The 26,545-nt window shown below is 42.6% G+C and overlaps 1 protein-coding gene across 10 annotated transcripts in view; it reads left to right on the top strand.

Moving 5' to 3' along the window:
- EPB41L1 (erythrocyte membrane protein band 4.1 like 1) overlaps nt 1-26,545 on the top strand; it is a 206,335-nt gene that overhangs the window by 160,106 nt on the left and 19,684 nt on the right. For 3 of the 10 annotated variants that reach the window (XM_048497674.1, XM_048497672.1, XM_048497673.1), the window contains 13 exons: nt 2,422-2,526; nt 2,924-2,966; nt 4,837-4,912; nt 7,373-7,591; nt 8,017-8,104; nt 10,327-10,479; nt 10,705-10,802; nt 11,873-12,048; nt 13,740-13,885; nt 15,015-15,050; nt 17,974-18,159; nt 18,424-18,495; nt 21,867-21,965. In XM_048497674.1, the coding sequence (XP_048353631.1) occupies nt 2,422-2,526; nt 2,924-2,966; nt 4,837-4,912; nt 7,373-7,591; nt 8,017-8,104; nt 10,327-10,479; nt 10,705-10,802; nt 11,873-12,048; nt 13,740-13,885; nt 15,015-15,050; nt 17,974-18,159; nt 18,424-18,495; nt 21,867-21,965 (1,497 nt within the window). The remainder of the gene's footprint in view (nt 1-2,421; nt 2,527-2,923; nt 2,967-4,836; nt 4,913-7,372; nt 7,592-8,016; nt 8,105-10,326; nt 10,480-10,704; nt 10,803-11,872; nt 12,049-13,739; nt 13,886-15,014; nt 15,051-17,973; nt 18,160-18,423; nt 18,496-21,866; nt 21,966-26,545) is intronic. The other 7 variants (XM_048497677.1, XM_048497682.1, XM_048497676.1 and 4 more) reach the window with 6 other exon arrangements.

The following is a 26,545-nucleotide window of genomic DNA, read 5'->3' as shown; positions in this document are numbered from 1 at the left end:
CTGTTTAAAGTTCAGAGAGCCTGGCATGTGTATTGTTGTAACACTATATTGATATAATGTTATTCAGTTACCAATTAAAAAAACATTTTTAAAGTGTCAGAAGGACAAACTGACTGGGGCAGGCAGGGGCAGGGAAAATGGCTGCTAGGTGGGCAGGAAAATCCAAGCCTTCCCACCCACACATCAGCATCCCAGACTTGACTGCAAAATTTCACAGGTTTGGGAAAGATTGGGAAAAAGCCAGAGATATCCCATGTGGTACAGAAACGCACTATGATGCCTTGGGGAAGTAGGGGGGGAAATCCTGCTTCCCAATAGGAACAAACCCAAGGCAAGCAACCTGTGCAGAGGTCACTGAGTTGAACAAACAGAAGAGAAGAGAAAGAAGGAAGATCATTTGGTCAAGATTGAGCTAAGGGCTAGAATCTCTATAGTGATCCAAAGCCAGTACGAGTTGATGTAAACATGATTGCACAGAGAAACATGAGATCAGCAAAGACCAAACATGAGATCAGCAAAGACCATATCTAGCAGTTTTCGGATCAACATGTTACTGTTGTAGCCGACTTAGGAATCCATGATTTATCATCTACTTACTGCCCAGGATGTTACAAAGCCCATCCCTTTCACTGATTTTCCAGTGCATGCTGACATTTATGAAATTTCATCTCCTGAACCTTCTTATAATTAAAACAAACAGACAAACAAACATGTCAAATGCCTGAATTGATACAGTGCCTTTTGCTTTGCCAGTTAATGAAGAGTCTTTGCATACAATGAAATGCTTCTGTGGGAAAATGTTAATTGCTTTATTGAAAAGGGCTTCTGTTGGCATTTATTGCTCTATGCTCGAATGGCTGTTCTCTCATTCTGAGTACCTCTATGTTACTCTGTCAGGACTTAGAATCAGGCTCTTCAGTTGTGAACATTGTCACTGCCTTCAGCATATTCCCGTACAAATGTCAAAAGGAATACTCTGGAGAAACCTTCTAGTGGAGATCTATTTCGAAGTTGCAGGCCTATTCTTTTATCACTGTTAATTTTTAAAAAGGCAGTGAGTAACATGGTACAATTTTTTCCTCAGGTGATATGGGCTGGAGTGGTCCATTGCCATCTTCTGTAGACAGCTTTTAGGGTTGCCCCTAGAAATGGGAAAAGCATAAGACCTTCCACACCTCTGCCCATCTATGCAGCCCCTTCTTTTTCTGCTCTGCTCCCATTCCTTGCTTTCCTGCTAACCAGGCTTTCTCATACACTGTTGTTTTTGTGCCAAAAGGAATTCTCAGCCTCTGATACATTTGTCTCTCCTAGATCATTTACAGTTAGGAGTGAGATCCACAAAAATGCCTAAAACATTCTTTGTAGCCGGAAAAGGTTTTCCCTGGTACTTTAAAGAGCTGCACACATAGCAATGATGGCACGGGTTGTGTAATGAGTCCTGAAAGACATTCATATCTGCATGTACTGCCCTTTTCAGTGTGTGCATTTGTCAGGCCTCTGTATAGGTCTTCCCACTTGACCAGAAATAACATTATGTTGTTCTTTCCATCCTGGAAAAGCCAGTTGCCTTGACTCAGAGAAGGTGCAAAGAACTGGGTAAGTGGCTTAAAGAAGCAAGCCTTCACAGGTCTGCTCAGGTTTAAGACCTGCTTTAGTCAGTGGGGCTTACTCCTAGGATTGCAGCCTAACTGTACTGCTACCTCTTGTAAAGCTGTTTCCTTACTCAACCATTTGCAGCCTTGTGACATTAAAAAAAACTGCTCATCAGGAGACCAAGTTATATTGGGGGTGGGGGGGGGTGGGGTGTTATGGTCATAGAATCATTGAGTTGGAAGGGACAACAAGGACCATCAAGTCCGATGCCCTGCCTTGCAAGAACACACAATCCAAGCACTCCTGACAGTTGGCCCTCTAGCCTCTGTCTAAAACTTCCAAAGAAGGAAACTCCATCACTCTCCAAGGCAGCGTATTCTACTGTCAAACAGCCCTTACCATCAGGAAGTTCTTCCTAATGTTTAGTTGGAATATCTTTTCCCATCGTTTCAATCCATTACTCCTTGTCCTAGTCTCTGGAGCAGCAGAAAACAAGTTTGCTTCATTCTCAGCATGATATTCCTTCAAATATTTAAACATGGCTATCATGTCACCCTTTACCTGTCTCTTCTCCAGACTAAACAACTCCCTAAGTCTCTTCTCTTAGGGCATAAATTCCAGACCTTTTAACATTTTGGTCACCTTCCTCTAGATACTCTCCAGCTTGTTCATATCCTTGAATTGTGGTGCCCTGAACAGGATATAGTATTCCAAGTGAACAGCTGTCCCAAGTTTTGCCACTATCCTCTGTAGTTCCACAGCATACTTTGAAAAGAAAAAGAAATGCATTCCAAATAATCTTATGTTGCATGTCTGTCTCTCCTGCAGAAACATGCCCGGGGCCAAGTGCTCTTCGACATGGTCTGTGAGCATCTCAACCTTCTGGAGAAGGATTATTTTGGGCTCACGTTTTGTGACTCAGACAGTCAGAAGGTATGTGTGGGTGGCTCCAGGGAAGTCCTATGCCATGTCCATTAAGGTCAGGGGTATCAAACATCCAGCCTGAGGGGCTGAATCCAACCCCTTTAGGACACTTATCAGGCCTGCAAGCCAGCTGAGGCAATTACTCAGGAGTGAGGGGGTGTTGCCTCAGCTGGCTCATGGGCCTGATAAGGCCTCTCAAGGCAGCCATCCCATCTCCCTGCAGACTCACCAATCTGGCCTCCTCCAGTGCTGTTCTGGGGCCATCCGATGCCTCCATTCCCCTGGCCCAACCAAGCCACATTTATGTCATAACCAGCCCTCATAACAAATGTGTTAAATATCCCTGATTTAGGATGTTCTGCTTAAACACGATTTCCTCCAACATGCTGTTTTTTTACCATTTCAGAACTGGCTGGACCCTTCTAAGGAAATAAAAAAGCAGATTCGCAGTAAGTAGGCCAAAAAAAATTGTGCTCAAGATTTTTTTATCCATTAGGTATGTGGATGCAGCAACTTCCATGTATGTACTGTATAGATGGGGATGAAGAAGGCAAAAATACTTTCCTATCCTCTGAAGATGCCAGCCACAGATGCAGGCGAAACGTCAGGAGAGAATGCTGCTAGAATATGGCCATACAGCCCGGAAACCACACAGCACCCACTTTCCTATCCCTTTATCATTTTTAAACCATTCAGTTGCTGCTCTCAGAGGGTCTTGTTTTCCAAGGAGATCTTCAGGAAGCAGGGAGCAGTAGACGCCGACTGGGGAATAATATCTTAAAGGTTCATACTTGCAGTTTTCCAGTGCTCTAGGCTGGAATAGTATTGCACTAAAAACACCCTGCTAGGTCAGATTCGTTGTTCAGCCTCTGTTCTCACTGCAAAGCTTGTCACTCTTTGCTTGAGTGTGCAGTGTTGCCCCTGGTGATGGGGGTGGGAGAGGATAGATTCTGATTCCATTACATGCATGGATCACAGCTATTTGGACGTTGGCTGTAACACTGACTTTTGTCAGTCACTGTTTGTTAAATAGGAATAATAGTGATGACAAGGGCAAAGGAATGTAATCAAGATGATGACTGTAAAGCCTTTTTGCATGATGGAGGCACTGTATCAATAACAGCCTGATAAGGCAAATGCAAAATAATTAGGCATGTGCTGTGGAAATAGCCTGGTCTTTTTTAACGTATGTGGCAGTGCTAGGTAGCTTGGATGTAATAGATCAGCTGCTTGTGTCAGGTATCTCAGAGGTGATTATTGTTTGTGGTAACTGATTTACTGCTCTTTACACTTCAGGTTTCTCTGAGGCGATTTCTGTTCATCGTGACTGATTTACTGCTCCTTAGACTTCCAGTTAGGACAAATCTGGAAACAGAAGCACTGTAAACCTTTGAGTCGCTAGAACAACTTCTTGTTAGCATTAAATACATTGTTCCTGCTTCTCAAAGGAACTAAAGGATTCTGCTACAAAGAAGGAGCATACTTTTACTCAGTACTATCCCCTTCTGTTAAACCCCAAAGCAACAGAGTAGGTATGCCTGCTGTCGGCCTCAGCTGGACGCAGACACATAGCCTGAAATCTCTGCTCTGACCCCTCCCTCTCCAGATCCCTACAGATCAGCCTACACATTTCCAACCAAAGGATGAACAGAGAGCTGGTGTGCTGCATAAAGATACCTGCAAAGCAAATAGCTTAGGATAACTTAACTCTGTGTGCATGGATATATCAGGCAGAGTAAATGGTCCCCTCTGTTGTGATTTAGAAGGCAGAAAAGTGTGGTAATTGAACCTGGATCCTTTGGTAGTACTATCAGCTTCCCCACCCTTCACTGTTACAAGAAAAGAGGTTCCTTTTTGGAAACACAAGTACAAAATTAGGCAAATGTAGGTGGGTTCTCTGTGCAGCAGTTCACACAGATGCTGCGGGAGGTCCTTCCCTCATGGCAGACCCCCTGGGAAACATGAGACTGTTTCCATGGCAACAGCAAAGTCACCGTCTGTCTGTGCAATGAAGGCGGTCCCAGGGTGTCATAAGGCCTGAAGTGGCAAATGCACCCTGCCTATTGCCTCAACTGCAAACATTCCATCAAGCCAGGATCCCTGCTGTTTTAGAAGGGTTCATTTTCTCTGGTCATATTGATAGATTCCTTAGAAACTTCAGGGAGGACGTAGGAGGTATCTCAAACCATAGAATGAACAGTCGGAGATGCTGTGAACAAGTTCGATAGAAGCAAGAGAAGAATTGTCTCAGCTGGATGTATCTATTCCTTACATTATTATTTCCATCTCCTTCCCCCCTTCTCTTCCTTTTTTACCTAGGTGGTCCCTGGAACTTTGCTTTCACTGTCAAGTTTTACCCTCCTGACCCTGCTCAGCTCACAGAGGACATCACAAGGTGAGTAAAGATGGTTCCACTTGGGGATGATCTTTACAATGTCCCGCTAATGAGGCGAGGCATAGAGCCAGCCTCCCTTGCTGCTTGTCATCTTCTGGTTGCCAAGGGAAGTGTTAGCTGCGAGGACCAGTCTTCAGCCCAGACTAGACATTGTGTCTGACATAACCTAACCTATTTCTGATTCTTGCACAGTCAAGCCTGATTTCAGGGATCCAGAGTTCCTAAGTACACTGGGAGCCTGAATCAGCTCAGGATTGCAGTGCAGGAAAAGGAGGCCTTCTCAGCCTTCTCTTCTATGCCGTTTTTCTGAGCTAAAATGGCTGGGCAGTGTGTGGTGGGGGGGAGGGGTGGCCCTGCTATGGGAAAGATGCTCTGAATGTAGGCCCCATAGGAGAGCAAATAGGTCACTCTGAGGCTGTTTCGTGTGTGGGAGGGAAAGCTGACCCAATTCATGCCAGACATAATATCTGGGTTGAGACTTAGAACTTTTCCCTCACTTCAAAATTAACAAAACAGCTTGGGCACTCCTACGCTGCCACTTCAAGAATGCAACAGGATCCTTTCTTCCAGTGGCAAATAATTAGTTGCAACAAGTTTAATGATTGATTGATTGATTGATTTTATTTCATTTATATCTGTCTCTCTCCTTCCGACTCAAGGTGGATTACAAAATTAGAATACTATGCAATAAACCAGTATAATGTGTAACAGTGCAACAAAAATACATACAATATAACATACAGATAACAGTGCAACAAAAAGCAACACAGACAAAAAGCTGGTTAGCAAAATTAGAAAGCAATGAAATAAAAACAGCACAATGCTGTTAATTATTGGTATTATTGCCATTGCATAATACAATTGCTTTCTTGTTTGGTGTTGAAGGGAAGGTCTGATCCCATGTGGCTGCTGCCTTTTTTGGCTACTGGAGATAGCCTTTGGTTGCAATAGGTGTTGGCAGAGGCCACAGCAATAGAAGTTCCTACATTCCCTTGTTACAGGTCTGTGCCGAGAAGCCCAGTACAGTCTACTAGTCATGTATTGTAGTACGTACACACACACACATACTTTTTTTGGAGGCTTAGTCAGATACTGGTTGCATCTAAAAGTTCTCACAAGTTTAGGGTGTTCAGTTTCAGAATTGTGATTAGAACAAGGGCTCCATAGCATAGTTTGTGATTGTTTCTAAAGATTCGTGCCCCACTGCAAATATATGGTAATGTCAATACAAAGCATGCCTGTTGCAGATGAAGTTTAATGTAGATGCTGAGAACACTTCAGGGCTGGCAACTTCTTTGCCAGCCCTGCACCCTGTTCAGGATAAAGGTGACAGAAGATCTGTGAATTCATCAGCTATTTCCTGGACCACCTTTGGTCTAGAATGCTCCCCATCTGTTGTTCAGTGGACAAAGATTTAAGAAGTGGCTTTAAGGTCTTCTTCTATACTAATTGTCCAGACAACTGGAATCTTCAAAATTATTTAATATCTGGTATTGGATTGCCAGTATCTCTGAATATGACTTCATACACATGTTTCATGACCAATATTTGTTGGGATCTGGTTTTTAGAATGCTTGTTTTTAACTATTCATCTTTGCTTTATATAATGTGTATACTTATTAGATACTTAGTTAGGTTATAAAGCATTTAAGTTAGCTGGTCTCTGTTAGTGACCCAGAGAGAGAGGAGAAACAGACCTGAAGGAGAGGCAGTCAAAGAGTAGAAAAAAATGGTGTTTGTACCACCCTTTCCTCTTAAAACCTCTTAAAACCGGGGGGGGGGGGGGCTCCAAAGAGGAGGACATTGGGCCTCTCCTGCAGTAATCCTTGGCAGTCACCAGGGGAGTCATGTAGGGCAAGTTTCCAAGCTGGCACCAAGCCATTATGTGCCTTGCTGGGTGTCGATAACTTCGCAGCAGTGGCGTAGGAGGTTAAGAGCTCGTGTATCTAATCTGGAGGAACCGGGTTTGATTCCCAGCTCTGCCGCCTGAGCTGTGGAGGCTTATCTGGGGAATTCAGATTAGCCTGTACACTCCCACACACGCCAGCTGGGTGACCTTGGGCTAGTCACAACTTCTCGGAGCTCTCTCAGCCCCACCTACCTCACAGGGTGTTTGTTGTGAGGGGGGAAGGGCAAGGAGATTGTAAGCCCCTTTGAGTCTCCTGAAGGAGAGAAAGGGGGGATATAAATCCAAACTCTTCTTCTTCTTCTTCTTCTTCTTCTTCTTCCCCGGTTGCTGTTGCAGTCCCAGGTGGTAGCAAAAACCCGAGGGTTTTTTTAAGCCTCAGAGGATCATTTCAAGTAGCTGGGGGTTGCCTTTGGCTTGGTGAGGCACCAGCTGTGCAGGCCTGCCTCCAAAAGTGGGAAATGAAGCAGCCGTTAGTGAATTGCTTGCAACCTGATGCTCCTGGTTGCTTTCCTTGTGGCTGTTCTCACAGGTTCACATTTTCCCATCCATAGATACTACCTGTGCCTGCAGCTCCGAGCAGACATTATCACTGGGCGTCTGCCATGCTCCTTTGTCACACATGCTCTGCTAGGCTCCTATGCGGTACAAGCTGAACTGGGAGACTATGATGTGGAGGAGCATGTGGCCAACTATATCAGTGAGCTTCGTTTTGCTCCAAACCAAACCAGGGAACTGGAAGAGCGCATTATGGAGCTGCATAAAACTTACCGGTGAGTGGGATTTCTTCCTGCATTCAGAACCAGAGACTTGTGCAGGCTGCCCTCTCACAAATGGGCATTGTGCAGTTCCATTACAGTATTTTTTAAAATTTGCCTTTGCTGTTGTTCTTCATGATTCTTTTGTCCTACTGACGCAAGTCTTTGTCGGATGATTTTTATCATTTTTACTTTGGTTTTATTTTTACTTTTTTGCATGTTTGTGGTTGGTTGCTGAGTATTTTTGTTGTGGTGGTTTGCCGAGTTGTCTTGAGAGGACTCTGTGTTCAACGGCCAAGGTAACAGTCTATGAAATCAATAAAATCTCATTTCCTTCTTTGTCTCTGTGACCCCTAAAAACCCTTTCAGACCAGCCTTTTGTCTATCTTTTGGAGCAAAATGTTCTCATGCCTATTGTTTCTTTTTTCTTTCTTTCTAAGGGGCATGACGCCTGGGGAGGCAGAAATTCACTTCCTGGAAAATGCTAAGAAGCTTTCTATGTATGGAGTGGATCTGCATCATGCCAAGGTATCCCATACCTGAGGATTCATAGGGCTGGAAGCACCCAGCTGGGAGGAAGCCTTTGCTTCCGGAGTCTTCTTCAGGCAGTTCTTCTTTCTCTCTAAAAGCCCACTTTACTGTCTTCTGTCTGCTTCTTTCTTTAAAATGTAGATCAAGAGCTCAGATCCCACATAGCAGACTCACAAAAAGCTAAAATTACATCGGGATTGAAAGTGGGGCTGCCTTTCTAATCTCTTTTAGTCTGGAAATTAAGGAGAGACTTGCTCATCTTAATTGGTATGTTGGGAATGTGGGTTGGATACATCTGGGCAAAGTCTGCCAAATGGTCCTACACTGCTGTGATTGCTTCTACATAAGTCCTGCTTAGAACTCAGCTAATGTGCGTCTCTAATGTATTTCTCTGCTTTATGGTAAGCCAGTGGTCCTCAAGCTTCCTAATGCCGTGACCCTTTAATACAGTTCCTCATGTTGTTGTGACCCCCAACCATAAAATTGGTATATATAAAATATAAAAAGACCGTTTTCCAATGGTCTTAGGCGACCCCTGTGAAAGGGTCGTTCAACCCACGAAGGGGTCGTGACCCACAGGTTGAGAACCACTGTGGTAAGCTCTTTCACATATTTCATGGCCAAAGCCCAAAGTTAGCCACAGAGTTAACATGCAACAGGAGCCTCAACCAATCAGAATCTCCCTCATCATGGTACCTTAGATAGAAAATGTCCAAACCTTTGTTTTCTGGCTTTGCACTGTGTGTCCATTTTATACATCTTAGGCGTACAGTCAAAGCATGCAGTATACGAAGAGGTGATTATAAGCTGTGTGTGTTTGGAAGTGATCATGTGACGGCTTTAGTTCCAAACTGAACACTGCACACGTGTACTGCATTTACCATTTTGGTTGTGTGAATTCCTTCTCCTTCTTCTCAGACAAGACTTAGAACATTCTGCCATTTCACTTGACCAATATTGTATTACTCAGCGTAACATTAGGCACATTTCACATTTCTGGCAAATGTTTAGGAATTGAGTGTGAAGTTTCTGTCTGCAGCTAAACTGTGAGGCCTTTTCTGTAATGTATGAAAGCTGGAAACCTTATTCCAGAAAAGCAGATTTCCTCACAGTTTTTGTAACAGAAGTTCTCAGAACATTATCGCAAAATTCTTGGTTAAAATCTCCACAGTGGGCACCCTTGCACACATTTCTGTTTTGTTCTCTTTCCCTTCTGGCGTATGCATTTTTTAAAATGAATTCACAACTTTCTTCCATCCTGTTCATTGTGACAACAACCATTATAATTGCCCCATCAGTCTTGAGCCATTTTAGCAGTCCTTACATGCAGAGGTGGGATTCAGGGGATTCCGAAGGTTCTGTAGAACCTGTTGTTAAAATGTAAAATATCACTTTTTTAATACTTAAAATAAGTATTAATATTTTTAATACTTAAAATAAAAAATGATATTAAAAATATTTTTAAATACTTTTTAACAGTCATTACTTGAATCCTGCCACCATCGGAACCTGTTGTTAAAATGTTTGAATCCCACCACTGCTTACATGGCTGTTGAGGTCAGGAGAGTGATTCTGGAAGCCTATCTTGGACTTCTACCCAGTGCTCCAGAGTCACTAAGATTAACTCTGTTCCTAATAAGTTGTCTGTCCTGTCTTTGCAAGCAGAAGGAGATTCCACAATCGCTATCCATCGTAGCTACTATTTTTCAAGCCTTAACTGGGAATATACTAGTTTTAAAAAGAAAGTATTAGATCTCCATTTCCTACAAATGTAATAGGTAACTTGGCTCAATAGAAACTTTGCTCTTCTAGTGGCTGTTGTAGGTCTTCAAGGCTCTATGGCTATGATCTAGTAGTTTTTGCTTTTAATGTTTCACCTGCATCTATGGCTGGCAGATGCCTTCAGCAATAACTTTGCTCTTCTAGATTAATTGACCTTACACTAGGTCCAGGCTGAAGTCTCCAGAGAGGTGGCATATGCATTTTCTAAATAAATTTAATCTGTCAATATGAATCTGATGTTGAAGGTGGAGGCCGGCAGTGGCCTATTTGGCTTTTAGGATGTCCCCATGCCTTCTCTGTTCTTCTTCCTTTCTATTTTCAGGCTTGAAAATTCCTTTGCGTTGACCAGGAATATCTTCTGACTTTGCATGGGCAGTATTTCTGTGCACTAATGCTTCTCTCCATCTCTTTAATTTTTCTGCCATGTCTCCTGTCAGGATTCAGAAGGCATTGACATTATGCTGGGTGTTTGTGCCAATGGCCTTCTCATCTATAGGGACCGACTGAGGATAAACCGTTTTGCCTGGCCCAAGATCCTCAAGATTTCATACAAGAGGAGTAACTTCTACATCAAAATTCGACCTGGTGAGGTGGGTAGCTGAAAAAAAAATCCTATCCCTTAGCAGGTAGAAATCAGATCCCGAGGAAACTCTGTCTGAAACATCAGTTTTCTCATTTTGGTTATGTGTATTTGATGGGTCCTTTAGTGTATGCCAGAACTTGAGAGAAGGGTTAGATTTAATGGGGCATCTGATGGCACTAGACTTATTTGAATATTGAGCAGAATAACAGGTCTTTGTTTTCTGCATTCTCAGTACGAACAGTTTGAGAGTACCATTGGGTTCAAGCTACCCAACCATCGTTCAGCCAAGAGACTTTGGAAAGTTTGTATTGAGCACCACACATTCTTCAGGTGAGACGGGAAAAAATGTTATTAATTTATTTCATTTAAGTGTTTTCATCTAGCAGTTCTTTCAATGAAGAATTGTTTCGTTTTTATGTACAAATTTTATGCCTTGACTTGAATAGCCTCAGGCTAGCCTGATTTTGTCAGATCTTAGAAGCTAAGTAGGGTCAGCCCAAATTAAAATTTGGATGGACAACCTCCGCAAAGTCGTGACATGGAGGCAGCCAATGGCAAACCACCTCCAAACATCCCTTGCCTTGAAAAACCTAAAGGGTTGCTATAAGTCAGCTGTGATTTGACAGCCCGAAGACACAAATTTTTATATCTCCCTCCCTTGCATGCCACCCCTCCCTCCCCTTCCCTTTCATGCCACCCCTCACTCCCTCCTCTCCTCTCCTCTCCCCTCCCTCACTTCCCTTCCCTTGCATGCCACCCGTCCACCTCCCTCTCCTTTCCGTGGGTTGGGTGGGCCATGTCCATATGCCGGGCCCCTCCCCCTCCCTCCCCTCCTTGCATGCCACCCTTCCCTCCCCTTCTCTTGCATGCCACCCCTCCTCCTGGTGACAAGGGTCACCGAGGCAGCTGACAATTTAAAACAATTTAAAACAATTTAAAACATTCAAGATAAAGTTACATTATATAATGTATAAAATGAGTTTTAAAAAGAGGGTTAAAATACACACAACACATTAAAAATTTGGTTAGGAAGGAGGTATCATTGTGGGAATGTTTGAACAAAACAAACAAACAATCTTTCCCTGAAATGCAGCAACAGAAGGAGACAAATGAATCTTCCTGAGGTGAGAATTCCAGAGCTTTGGTGGCATGACTAAGAAGGTCCCCTCTCCCAGGTTGTCACCTACCTGATCTCAGAAGATAGGTGGACCTGAAGCAAGGCTTTTTAAGATGATGGTTATGGTTGCGTAGATTAATAAAGACTTGGGCAATTCTTCAGATATGTGCTGTAAATTATTAATTGTTATTGTTGACTACTGTTGTGGACTGTTGCAGTGCTGCACCCCATTGCTGAATGCCACGTCGATACGTTGTATTTTCTTCCCTTCTCCCTTTTGCAGATTGGTGTCTCCGGAGCCTCCTCCAAAAGGTTTCCTCGTAATGGGCTCCAAGTTTCGCTATAGCGGGCGAACACAGGCACAAACGCGTGAGGCCAGCGCCCTGATAGATCGTCCCGCCCCATACTTTGAGCGCTCCTCCAGCAAACGGTACACCATGTCTCGCAGCCTCGATGGAGGTACGCCCCAAATTGGGGAGGGGGAGGGAGATTGGTTCACTGGTGGGTATGGGGAGGATTTTGCTGAAAGGATGGGGCCATATGCAGAGGGGATGGGTAGTTGAGGGCTAGCATGGCAAGTGTATTTCTTGCTGTTGGGATCTGGAGCAGTTTTTCCCAATAAAGTATGGCAGGGACTTTAGAGCCATCTCATTGGCAGATTTACCAGGGTACACATGACAGGCCAACGTAATAGGAAGGGAAAGCAAAGATACATTTTTTTAATTACATACATATCCTGTCTTACTTCCATATTGGAACTCAAGGTGCCTTACACTGGATTATCAAGAGACCTCCAACCCAGTGTTGTCCAGATCTGCTCAGCTGTTAAGGCAAATTCACTTTTAAATGGTTTGAAAATCTGTATCCATTAAGATGGAAAAAATTATGTGTAATGTCTGGATGCCCGTTAGCAAAAAAAAATGGAGGCAATTGTGATGGGTTTGTAGTTTTTTGAAAGAATACCCTTAGCCTTGACCCTACTTGCCCACACAGACTCATTACTTTCACAGCTGGGTCAGGGTGTAAGTTGTAAAGAAATGGGGTTCTGATTCAGGCCTTTCTTCTTGCTCTAGCTTCGAATTATCTGGTGTTGAAGGCAACTGGTATTACTAGCTAATACCCTGGCCCTGTAAATAAATTCATCAGAGATTCCAGTTCTTTGCATAATGATTTGAATCAGTGAATGACCTGAGCCTGTTAAAGGATAATAGCGAGGAACCAAAATGGCAGCAGTATCTATCAATATTCATGGGGCATCTGAATAAAGAACTCATAGCATTTCATTCATACGTACATTTCACCGGCATCTGGCATGTTTTGGGGGCCAACAACCATTTGTTAAAATACAGTGCAGATTAAAGATGCTTCAAAATGAACAGATTTTCTCCAGTCCATTCTGATGTTATTTTGATGAGCTCTTGTCCTGGACTTTAGCTTGGCTTAGGTGTCACATGTGATTTTCAGTTCTTTTGCTTTGGTTATTGGAAAGATTTTTTTTCATGCAGGGCTGAACTGTTCAGAACTTAGGAAGGGGAAACATTGTCAGCAAGCTTCATTAAAGTGCCTAAAATAAAACCAGAGTATTCGGGGGCAGTTTATTTAAAGAGTATTTTGGCCCTCACAGTATCAATATGTCTGAGATAGTCACCCATTCTTTTTTGGTATGTGCCTTTGCAGTGCATACCTAACCCATACACCTTTTTCTGTCTTTATATTACAACGAAGGTCACATTGTGTAGAACTAGTCTGCTGACAAGAGATATAACTGACCAAATTGCCCTATAGTTGTAGGAACTGACCAAATTGCCTAATAGTTGTAGGCCAGCTATTACACAGTGTACTAGGCCTCAAAGTCAGGCCCATTGTAAGTGGAAGGGCTCTAGGCTTGTAAAAGACTTAAGCAGCAAGGAATCCTGGGAATGAAAAACAAAGATCAGAATAAAAATTGAAACTCAGAGGGCATGTTGTAGGGTATCCCTGGTCTTGGGGGCGGGGGTTCTGAAGGGGAAAAGTGGGTTCTTCCACTTTTGGAACTCTTGGGGACTACATTGGATCACATATCAGAACCACATACAGGTAGCTTTTAGCTCTTGACTGAAGTCAGTGGGACAAATAGGGCTCCTCTGTCTGTCTGTCTCTTTCCTGTGCAGAATTCTCCCGTCCAGCTTCAGTCAGCGAGAATCACGATGGAGGAGCAGAGTCAGAGAAGAGAGAAGACAGCAGGTATGGCAGAAGGACGCTTTCCGAGGCTGAGGATGAGGAGGTGACCACCCCCACAAAAATAAAGGAACTGAAGGTACAAAATCTGCATCATGGTCTTTGTGTCATAATTTTCACCTGGCTCCCAGCGTCACTGCTCTCTGGTAGGAGGTGCCTAAAATACAGCAGAAAGCAACTATAATATGGTTCTGATGCCCTAGCCCACCCAGTTTGAGAGGACTGCTTCCCAGGAAGGGACAATTCTTAATACAAAAGATGATAAAGTATTTTCAGTAACTGAAGGAACTTGTCAGTGTTGGGCTTTGTGTGACACACAGAATATTTAGCATCTGTGACCATAATGGTATCCAGAGCTCTAGTCAGAGATTCTGGCCACTTAAACCAAGCCATTCTTGTTTTCGCTTTAGCTGCCCAAAAAAATCAACAAAGGTTTTGTGCTCCACATGCAGTGTGGGCAGCATCACTTTAGAGAGATTGCTTTGTACAAAGTAGAGTCCTGATGCTTTTTCTCCTGTGGGAAGAATTATGCCTTTGATGTCTGATGCTTGCTCCTGGTACCAAAATGGGGCCTTCTGTTACAGGGTAATATTATTGCTGTTGTGCAAAGCCCCTTGCCTGTCAAGCTGGGCGTTCTCATTCTCTTTTGCCACCACTTTATTTGGAACTAATGTCTTTCACAGAGAGATGTCTGCAGACACACTTTCTTACAACTGACCAAGCAGCCACCACAGGTGGTGGAAAGTGTTGTCAAGTGGCAGACAATTTAAGGTAACTCCGTAGAATTTACAAGGCAAGAGATGTTCAGAGGTGGTTCACCATTGCCTGTCTCCATATAGTGACACTGGACTTCCTTGGTCGTTTTGCACCCAGGGTCGCCCTGTTTATTTTCCAAGATCTGACAAAATTGGTTAGCCAGAGCTATCTAGGTCAGGGCATCCTATCTAGCTCTAGTCTTCCACCTTCCCAACCAAAACTGAATTAGGGGATGGGTTTGACACAGTGCAACATTGTTGGATTCCTAGTTCACAATGGAAGATCTAAAGAATGGGAGCTTTTTGTCAGTCCTGGTGATTTGATCCTGAAAGGAAGCTGTCGCATTCAGCATCACAAATGGCATTTTGAGTTAAAACTTGAAGTGTAATGCATATTACAAGTTCCCTTGACTGACCCTGCCAGTTACTTTCCCCCCTTCTTTTCGCTACCAGCCGGACCAAGAAACCACCCCAAGGCACAAGCAGGAGGTATTCTCTCTCTGGAATGTCTTAACTCTTCATCAATGCATCATAGTGTTCATCCTCTTTTTTTAAAAAAGCAAATATTATTTGTGCCCTTGTTTACTGGAATATGAGATGCACTTACTTGGGAATAGGAATGTTCCCCTCTTGCCATTTTTAAACTAATTGGGTGGTTAATTGCAAGAGTTATTTTTCGGAAGTATCTTGTATCCCACTAACCAAGGAATTCCCTTTCTCCTTGTATGTATGAGCAAGAAGTTCTCCTAGCAAGCAGTAGCCAGATCATATGAGCTACCTGCTTCCTGGGAAATCATACCCATTAATCCCTTAGCTAACTCTATCCTGTGTATTCTGTGTTCTTTCATTTTCCGGCCCTGTTGCCTCAGGTAGGAGGTGCTTTTTAAGAAGCAGAAAGAGGTCTGATGAGCATTTACTCTCCTCAGTTGTAGGGCGGAATATTGATCTGCATTACTACTCACAGGCTGGTGCAGCTTAGAACAGAATGAAAATATGATTTTTACCTTTGCATTGGCTGCATTTCCAAGCAGTAGAAACCAAAGTTTCCTGAGACTTTTCCAGTGCAATCCGAGGCACATATACTGAGAAGTATGTCCCATTGAGTTTAGTGAGATCTGCTCCCTAGTAAATGTGTTTAGGATTGCAGCCTCTGAGTGCTATATTTGATGTGAGGCAATTACTGAGTGAACAAAGTTTAAGGGCACGCTCATGTTCCTTTCCTGGTTGTTACAGCATGTCATACGAGACTTTGAACATGATGGTCCTTCATAATGTGACATAAATTATGTGCAGAGGAAAAACTTCATTCAGACATCATAAAAAACAGCAATTAAACTGTGACTGATCATTTACGATCATGCACAAAGTTTGTCGCTGCACTTGACTGAAATCTTCCTAGCTTGATCAGATTCCAGTTTTCCCATGACTTCCAAATGCAGGAATCTTAGCAAATTGTTTACCTCCAAAAGACTGTGATTAAACTGAGGTTTAGGAAGCTAAGCAAGCTCCAGCTTACCTGACTACCTGCAACCAGACCACATGGCAAATTGGAACTTGATCCAGACCAGGAGATTTTGAATCTGCACCAAGGAAGGGGTAAGGTGGAGCGCAGGACTATGACAGCAGCAGTGTCGTGTCCAATCTTCATTTAACCACGGTCCTCCCTGTTGTTTGAATGCAGCTGCAGTCTGCAGATGAATCCTGCTAGACATGGGTGATGTAGGACTAGAGTGTCCCTGTTCAAATTAACCTGTATTGCATGAAAGATTTTTGGCTTTGTGTCTGGCTTCAGAAATGGAGCATGGAAACAAACCAGAATCAGAATGGAATGCTTTCACTGATGGGAGCTACCCCAAAATTAAAGAATTGTAGGTTACACTGTTCCCTACTTGACTAGAAGGCGGAGGAAGCCTGTTGTATGTTGCCTATACTAGCATAATGAACTCCTCCCTCCATATTCTCCAAGGACCTGAACTTCAGTGCCGGCTATTGTTCCCATCCATGTTGTCTCATCATTTGTGACTTCTGCATGTTCCATGTTGCCACCCTTTGTGATCCCTATTGATAACCTCACTGGGACATGAATGGGACAAGGGACAAACTGCTTCACAGATCTACATTGTTAGTGTTCTTTGATTCTCAGAGTCTAGAGCAGTGGTTCCCAAAATATCTAGCAAAGAGTGCTCGTATTATGCAAGAGAACCACTAATGGGCCGTGAGAAATCTTAAATAAAGTTTTCTCTGAGCACTAACCCACAGAGGAGACTGTATCTTCATGAGCCTTTGCTCTGGCCTAGCCTCTTTTCCAGTGCAGGCAAATAATTTCGCCACATTTCTTCACTGAGTTGGGATGTGGTTGGATTTTTCAGTTTCTTCTAAAGCAGAGGTGCTGAAGAATTACCTCTCCTCAGAAGTTGCTCCATGTTGCAGTTCTGCATGAATTGCTGCTCTGGACTTGTTTCTTTCCAAAGGAAACAAGCCCCAAAACAGTGGCAAATGGAGAAGCAGAAGTGGCAGGCTCCTTTGAGGATGGGTGATTTTAGCGTTGTATAAACTTCTCAGCGTAAGAAAGGACAGACAGATTTTACTTTTGAAACAAGTGTACCTCAGACACTCGAAAGCACTGCTCTAGCGTCAGGGAATTAGGACTTACCATTGCTTTTTGTGATGGAGAAATGCAAAAGACTCATCCTCCAGCATAGAACAAAAGAAAAATTAAAGCAGAAAATAGGTCAGTCAGAACCTAAACTCTTCTATCAGTTTTGCGTAATTATTTAAGGTATAACTGAATCAGTTTGCATAGTCCAACAGAGTGGAGCTTCGCTTACTACCGTAAACACATTTTAAAAGGAGATGGCTTTGTTTCAGTGCTCCCAGCTAAATACTATCAGCCAAACCTAAACCTCTGTTTAGCTCTTTGCAATGGCCCATATCCAGTTCCTGATTCAAAATTAGCTATCTGGCTGCTTCAGTTGCAGATTTGATGTCCTGAGGCCACCTAGTGGAAATTGTCATCAGAGGCTGTAAACATTGGATAGAAACAAGTCTGCCTGTCTCCTGGGCCCTTGGAGCTGTTTGCTCTGGAGCTGCTGACCATCCAACAAAGAGGATTTGGGTGAAGATTACTGAAACGTTTACTTGAAAAGGAATAGAAATTGCCCTTTGAACGCCCAGCCTCTCTGACCCTGGAAAGTTTTGCTTAAAGATTTCAGGTTTCCCAAAAAGGGTCTGTCTTTCAGGACTACCTGTCACCCCAAACTTCATCTTCTCTCATTCCTGTGGAGATTCCTTATCCAGCAAATACGGCCTCCAAATTCTAAATGCGGTGAAGCTTCCACCTCCTCAGTGTCCCACTCATGTTCCATCCTCTGATCCTCACCCCAGTAGTTACCTTCCCCTCTCCCTCTAAAAGTTTTTAGACAAACCGGAAGATGTTTTGCTAAAGCATCAGGCCAGCATCAATGAATTGAAGAGGACCCTGAAGGAACCCAACAGCAAACTTGTGCACAGGGACAGGAGACTGCCCTCCTCGCCTGCCTCTTCCTCACCGAAACACGACGACGAGACGCCAAAGGGAACCCCAGAGAAGACTAATGAGGTTTGTGCTTATTTATGTCTTTTATCTGTCGTGTGCCCAGATCACACAGTTGTCCATTTTGTAGCATTTGATTGTGCTGTTAGTGTTTTGTATGTATTTAATCACAGTGAAGACGGCCCTTTTGGGGGGTAGGGGAAGGGAACATGTGGCCTCATGTCTATTGTATCTGAATTCACCTCCCTTACCTGTACTATTAGACGTTGTTCACTATGACATGGCTTGATTGTTAAATGGCAAGCACTTCCTCTCCTGTTGTTTTAAAAGCAGCAGATGCCCTACATTCTAGATGAAGACACAGAAGCATCTTACCAGTGGAATCCTTTTACTGCTTTTTCTGTATGTATTTGCTATATTCTAAATTAGTTATCATATATGTTTGTTTTGTTTGCACCGAACCAATAACATTAGTCTTGCATAAAAGAGTGGTGGAAATTGTATTCATCCAGTGACTCTGTCATCTGAAAGGCTTCTCTAAGTGTAGATCCTAAGTACAGCTACTCATGGTGAGGACGGCTGGAGAAAATGGTGTGTTACGATAGTCTCTCTGACTGTCAAGGCATTTCCAGGACCGTCAGCATTGCAGACTGGAGATGGCTCTGTTTATCACTCTCAGAACTGTGTTAAGGTGATCCTTTTTGCACAAGCATGACTAGGCCAGCAGATTGGACTCTGCAGCTGATGTTACCATTACTCCTTAAAAAAAAAAAAATCCAGACACGCTCCTGGAAATCTCAAGACTTGAATTACATGTCTGCATATGCCCTTCTTGGTCAAACCTATCACCTGTTTTCTATGTGCTATGGATTATATCAGGTTCAGCAATGAAGAGAAGCTTGGGATTTGAGGGCAGCCGCAAAACTGTTACACGAGGCACAAAATATTCATGAAAATATAGTGCCGTTTTGGCATGTCAAAAGAAACTTCGCATTGCACATGAACGCAGGTTAAGACCTTGCACTGAATCAGACTATGGGTCCATCAATGTCAATATTGCCTTCTCCGACCGGCAAAAACTCCCTGGGGTCTCAGGGTAAGGTATTTCACATCACTGACTACCCGATCGTTTTTGGCAGAGATACTGGGGATTGTTCTAAATTTCGGAGCAAATGCTCTACCACTGAGCATGGCCAACATTGCTAAACCTGATGATGTGAGTCAAGCATGGCAGCCTACTTAGTTCCATATGTTTCTACCTATCAGACTCTCATCCTGCTTTTCCTCTAAGGAGCTCAGGGCACTCTGTACATGCTGACTGCGCTACTGATGATTCTGTTGTCGTAGCTGCCTTAGGGAAATTGCAGGCCATGGCTCCTCATTGGTAGAAAAACTGGTAGAAAAATATTAGAAGCAAGCTGATACATAAAACATTGAACACTGGAAACTGCCTTACACTGAACCAGACCACTGGCCCATCAATGCCCTGTCTACTCATACTGTCAGTGGCTCTCTCAGGTAGAGGTCATTTACTTAATCTACTACCTGCCTTTTCACTGGAGATGCTGGGGATAGAACCCGGGACCTTCTACATGCCAAGCAGATAATCTACCTCAGAGCAACAGCCCCTCCTCTGTTCAGATTATCAGCATCAAACACAGTGCACATACTAAACATGTACCATGTTCACAGTGTGCTATGGACATTACTGCCGTAATTGTTAACTACCACACTATAAAGTAGGCCAGTATATCATCCCTGTGTTGCAGAATGTGGGACTGAGGTTGAGGGAGAGCAGCTGAGCTAAGTCCACCTGGTAAGTTAGTGGCTGTGCTATAACCAGCTTCAAGTTGCATGGATCACATAACCTCACACAATTGAGACAATTCGCAGTCGATATTGTTCTGTCTTAATATTGGGTTTGTGTATATAGAGTTGTTTTTGTGCCTTGCTGTTTCTATAACCACAGGTAAATACAACCAAGTTTTATGTATTTACCTACAGTTGCAGTGATCCATGTGATCAGTGCTTTCTAATGTTATGATCACATATGGAGCAACTGTTATGTGGAAACAGGTGTGGCAGCTCTCATATGATGGTTGAGTTGCTCAGCTCTTGCAAAGATTGTGAACCTCCTAAGTCGCAGAAGAGGAAAAAAAATCCTTTCAAAGTGATGACATCTCATTCCATGTACAAGAGAGCTAGCTCCAGGTTTTTGTTCCCATTAACAATAGGCTTGTTCACATGAGATTTAAACAGTGAAGAAAGCTGCATATAAAAACTCTGCACATAATGTAACTGGATAGTGTTGTTGTGACTGTCCCAGATGTTTCTGGCAGCAGTGCTGAGGAATGAAGAAGTGCATGTATACAAAATCAAAGTCATTACATACAGATAATCAGTATCTACGTTTTTGGCTCACAACCTTGGCAGCTGCACTGAACCCAGAGCTCCTTTTCCAGGAGATATTTCATTCACTTTGTGATGCACCGCAACCAGGATGATATGGGCTAGTCTTTTCAGTCCAAAAAAACAAACAAACCTTCCTTTGGGTCTAAAGGAAGGAAAACAGGCTAGGAAAACGTAGGATTCTGCCATCCAGCCCACCCAGAAATACTTCCGGTGGTTGTTGCTTGAAAGAACAATCATCATTATTTACTGAAAGCCACTTGTAATTTTTCAGAAATTGAATTAGTTTTGACTGGCAGGAGCAGAACAAGACAAGACAAATAAACACAAGTGTTTGCATGAAATGTTGTGAGGTGAGTGCTGAGAAGCATGTACCGTTCATCTTGGCAGTTCTATAAGCCCAACGCCCGAGAGACTTTGGAGACACAGGTTAGGCATATACTGAAAAGAAATATTGAAAGCCAAAATAGGCACGATGGGGACAGCTGCTTTGTTGAGAGGGGTCTGACTTCTACTTCGAAAGGATGAAATGGATGAGGGTCTTGGAAGTCTTGTCTCACCAATGTTCTGTTGCTTCAGGAGCATTTTTCCCTGCCTGACTCTGAGTCTGTCAGACAAGTACAAGGAAATAACGATGTGTGTTAGTTCTTCCTTCCCTGCACACTCATTTTGATGGTAAACCCGCCCCCGCCAAACAAGAACAGACTTCCACCTGCACTCTGCTTCAAAAAGTTAGCATGGCATAGTGGTTAAGAGTGGTGGACTCTGGAGAACCAGGTTTGATTCCCCACTTTTCCACATGAGCAGTGGACTCTTATCTGGTGAACTGAATTTGTTTCCCCACCTGAAAGCTGCTGGGTGACCTTCAGCCGGTCACAGTTCTCTCAGAACACTCTCAAACCCACCTACCTCATAATGTGTCTGTTGTAGGGAGAGGAAGCTGCTTTGAGACTCCCTACAGGAGAGAAAAGTGGGGCATAAATCCAAACTCTTCTTCTCATCATATGTGATGAGAGCAGCTCTATGAATAAATAACTGTTGCTGCTCAGCCACCTCTAGATTAGCTCTCTTGGATTGTGAAGCGTAGCTGAATGAAGGATTGCAAACAGAGAGCAAGATGTGGACGTGGACCAATCTGAAACCTTTATAATGGCAGCTGGCTAGGTCCCTGATGCAGCTGAGAAGAGCAGAGCATGTGGTTTGGAGTCCAGCAAACCATTGGCTCCAGCTGTCACAAGATCTTCAGGACTAGAGTATTCTACCTATTCTTTATTTACTGTCTGTCTCTTTCTCTGTCTTTTCCTGTCTCTTTCTCTCTTTCTGCCTCTTTGCCTTGGGGTCTTGGGTTTTCCCTGATGGAACAGCGGTCAGAAGAGGATTCTCCAGAGGATCTATCATCTGAGCATGGAGCTGCTTTAATCATGGAGTCCTTTACCCAGAAAAGCCTTGTTTCTTCTCCTGAGGTTATCATCACTCTTTTCAATTTCTCTCTCTTTTCTATACCTGCTTCTCTTTTTGTTTCCTCTTGTAGTTGTGGAAAGAATTTAATGAGAACAGATCAGATGAATATAGCTAAAGAAGGGTTCTAACTTAGGGGCCTGCATGGAAATTGTCTCAGACTAGAAATTCATATTCAGTTTAAGCCAATGTTAACTTTAAGAAATGTTAAATGAAGCCATAGAGTGTTGGCAGCAGTGGTATTTCAAGGCTCTCTACTGCTCTGATAAAGAAATGCTTTTAGACTGTTTTGAAAAGGGGAGGGGGGGCTGAGTCCTACCAGAATTTGGATAGGCACCTATATGGAAAACCAGTTATGATGGAAAATAGTATTATTAATTCAATCAATTCTGGAGTTGTTGGAGGTGCACATATCCATACCAATCAGTGTTCATAACATTTCCCTCTTGGCTACATATTTTTCAGAACAATCCCTTTTCTCAGATTTTTTTTTTACCTAATGAAATTTACATTCTGGGTTTACTGTGATACATTTTACCTACTTAAAACCATAGTGCCTGCTAAGATAAAGCAATCTTGTGTGTGTTCGTACCAAATTCTGTAGGCATTTCTTTACAGAAATATACAGGAGTTGCATGAGCAATGCATTTGGGTTTGGTCAGTCATATAATGAAATAGAGACAGAGATATTGGGATAAGAGAGGCTTTAGAAATACAGAGCCCAACATCCTTTGGTGAGATGGCAGTTTTAGTCAGTTTTTCAGATGCTCTAGCAGTGGTCATGTGACTAGATGTGTGTGTGTGTGTGTGTGTATACACACACTGTTGGTAGATGTAGGAAATTTTACTGGAAAAGCTGTTTGTGGCTGAAGTTTGACAACTTGGTGTGTGACTGTGCGATCCTAAGCAAGTCTACTTATAAGTCTACTTGAAGTCAGTGGGTTTGGACGGATGCTACTCTGCTCAAGATTGCAGTGGTAATTTTCACACAGCAGAAATAAAACATCTTGGGGACGTTTTAAAAACCATTTTGGGAAAGAAGATCCCACAGCTCTCTCCCCCCAAAATGTCTTCAAAATATTTTATTTCTCTCAACCTGGTTTAAAGATGTTTCCTGCCTGCTGAGCAAACAAAAGCACGCAGGAAATGCTTTATTTCTCTTGCTCAAACCTCTTACTTTCACTTCTGCCATTTGTGTCCTCCTTGTGTGCTGCAGCAGAGATTCTCCATGAATGTTCCCCACGGTGGTTGTCTCTGCTTGCAGCTCATCCGTGTACTATTTCCATATAAAAAGTTGATTAATAAAGTCTGTTTTGCCTAGCAACCCCATGCATGTGTCATTTCTCCTTTTTTTTTGTTTTGAGGGGAATGTCTGCGAAGCTACAACGTCACAATTAGAGAAGCTGCAGTTTGTGCATATTTGTGTCATTGTAGCTTCACAGACATCCCTTTTAAAAAAGGGAAAAAACATGTGTGCGCTCTCTAGGAAAAAAACACCTTTATTCGTCTACTTTTTACACCGGAATCACATGTCGATGAGCTGCAAGCAGAGGAAACTTCCGTGGAAAACCTTTGCCAAATTATGGAGGTGCAGAGAATCTCTGCAGCATCTCACAAAATGGTGGGAGCAACTCTGAAATTAACTGGAGCTTCGTCGGCCAGCAGGCAGGGAAAAAAAACTGTTCTGGCTGGCACCTCTTGTGTTCTCCACGCTGTGGGAACACAAAAAGCCAAAATGGATCTTTTTAGAACATCTGCAGGACTTTGTATTTCAGCTGTACGAAAAGGACCAGTGTGAGATTCTTAGGCTTGTTCCTAGTTTTATCAGTTCCCATTTAGGGCAGAAGAGCTCCCACTCCCTGCCGCCACTCACCTGGGGAGCAGGAGGAATCTGGCTACTGAAGTGGGAATTGAAGGGTGGTTGTCATCTCTAATGTGATGCTCAACTTCTGGCATGACCCAGACATGCCATCATCACACCAGGGGAGGAGAATGCTGCAGCAGTTGCCCCAAACTCAGTGGTTTTCATACATTGGGGGGGGGGGGGGGGGAGACAAGTGCCCCACACATAATGACATTGTTTCCAGGATGCAACAGAAGTTGCATCCTCATGACAGGGATAATGGTTCTCCCTGACCCCAATACATTTTTGTCTCCCCATCTCCTGCCACTTGCCATGACTGTCAGCATTACTGCCCTGCTACCTCTTTATGGAAGTGAAGCTTTTTTGTTTTAAGTTAAACTTTTTCTTTAAAAATATAATGAATAAATGAATAACAGTGTGACTGACAGACGGACAGACAGAAAGACATAATGCAACATATCCACTCTTCTGGCACATAATGTTGTATCTCTGAAAGAATTAAAACTCTGGCTGTTTTTGAAAAAGTGAAGGTTATGATATCACATCAAAAAACAGATTGTCACCTTTAACATCCACCCTTTTCTGTTTTGCAAGATACAATCCTTGTTCAGCTTTCTGTAGTACACAGCTGCTTGGAACAAAAACACTTTTCTGTAACAAAGATACCTGAATAAGGTCAGTTTTTCTGAGCCAGTGATCTAAACTAGTAGGACGTTCTGCTTAGCCTTGTCTAGATACACATAATTCCTTTTTGGTATTTAGCATGTTTATACTGTGGTCTCTTAGATTTCAGCCCTATTTAATTTTTCTTCTTGTTCTCATCCTATCTTCCCATTTCTGAAGTTTCTTTTTAAAAAAGAAAGAAAACACATAGCTTCTTTGTGTAGGAGGGGATAAATCTGATGAGCCATCAATGTAATCGTCATATTACGTATTTCTTTTCACTTCTGCTTGAAGACACTGTGAGGGCCTACGCAAATGCCAAAATCATAGGACATGGGCCTTAAGAAAGGGTTTTTTGATATTTTGGGGTGGGGGGAGCTGAACATTTTTTTTTTCAGTATCAAAAAAGGTCTTCCCCTTTAAAAAAATTTTCCGGGCTTGCTCTCGATTTATTTATTTATCTTTTTATTTATTTATTCCCCGTGCTTCATAACAATTCATTTATTTGTGCTGTCTTATGATACTTGGCTGGACTGCCATTACAGCTGTTTGTACAGCCACTCCCACTGTTTACCATCTTAGCTTGGCCTTTCTAGTTCTAGGCTTCTAGAACAGGCTTGGACTCAGGTTTCTTGACATTTTGAAGCGATATTCAGATGTGCCCAAAAATAATATGAAAAGGTTAGACCATCTCAGCCCCTCTGTTTTACTTGCTCTGTTGATGCAGAAAATCTTAGCATGTGGTATTGAAGTGCAGAAATATATTGTGGGACCTTTAGTCATGAAACTTATAATCTAAACGGATTTCCCCCCTCCTCCAGTGGATGGAATCTTAGTGAGGTACATGGTCATATTGTCATAAGAGAATTCTAAGCAAGCCAGTCCAGAGTGAGAGGTTCACTCATAATGATTGTGTGAATATAGTCTGGTTTTTTTTTCCAAACTTCATTTAAATACCATGTTTTCCTCCAGTGGGGACCCATAGCACCTTACATCATTTTCCCCTCCTCTGTAGTACTCTCACAACAAACCTGTGGGGATTCAACCTTGGTCTCCCAAATCACAGATTATCACTGCTGTTTAGATGTTCAGTTGGTTAAGATGTGATTAATATTGGAACATCATACAACTTTCATTCAGATAAATCATGAGTGATATAGATAGATTAGACCAATGCAGTATCATCTTGTAAACATGTCAGTAGTTAAATGGTTCTTATTTTTTTAAAAGGCAGCTTAGTTGTATTTCCTTTCTAGTTTCTTTAAAACGTTATACAGCTCAGAGTTACACCAAATCCCAGGCACCATGTCACCATGGCATCTAGAAATTCCACTGTTGTGCCTAGTATTTTCACCAGTGTATTATTGTGGCATCTCTTCTGCATTTCTCAGTGCATGAAGTTCTTATCACTTGTTTAACTTACCACAATTCAGTGATTAAAGATGAATTCATGCCTTAACCCGTTAGCCCCAACATTCCATTAAAAATCGAGCTTTTCAGATCAATAATGAAGTTATGGAAAATTGCAGAGAACTTAGAATATGGTTGTGGCAGTTAAGATAATCAAGGTTAATACCACAACACTTCTGACATAGTCGTGATAAAATTATGAGAGACTGTTATTACGCTTTGTTGTAGCAGTCATTAAAACATCTAATTATTAAAGTAGAAAACCATTAGAAGTCTGGCTGCTACATTTTTTAGTTTTCCTCCTTGAGCAAAAGAAAACTTTTCAGGGCCTATTAGAACTATTCTGCCATAAATGAATATGTTTTTTATTCTAATAGAGTAGCTAAATAACTTCCCTTTGTCCTTACAAAGTTGCTTATGAATCTTGTCATACCATGTTGGGATCATTATAATTGATAATAATCACTCAATGTGTCAGACCTTCTGTTCAGATTTTAGATAATGAGATTCTGAATTTCCAATTTTTTAATCAAGTGGAGATGGTGGAAAGTGCCGTCAAGTCGCAGCGTCCATTCAGTCAGTGTAAACATCATACAGGCATCACCTCCTTGTGATACCCTAGTGATATAATTTTGTTAATACAAGGGC

The sequence above is a fragment of the Sphaerodactylus townsendi genome, linkage group LG05 (genome assembly GCF_021028975.2).
Source record: "Sphaerodactylus townsendi isolate TG3544 linkage group LG05, MPM_Stown_v2.3, whole genome shotgun sequence".
Lineage (NCBI taxonomy): Eukaryota > Metazoa > Chordata > Lepidosauria > Squamata > Sphaerodactylidae > Sphaerodactylus > Sphaerodactylus townsendi.
This window is presented reverse-complemented; position numbering and strand designations above follow the sequence as displayed.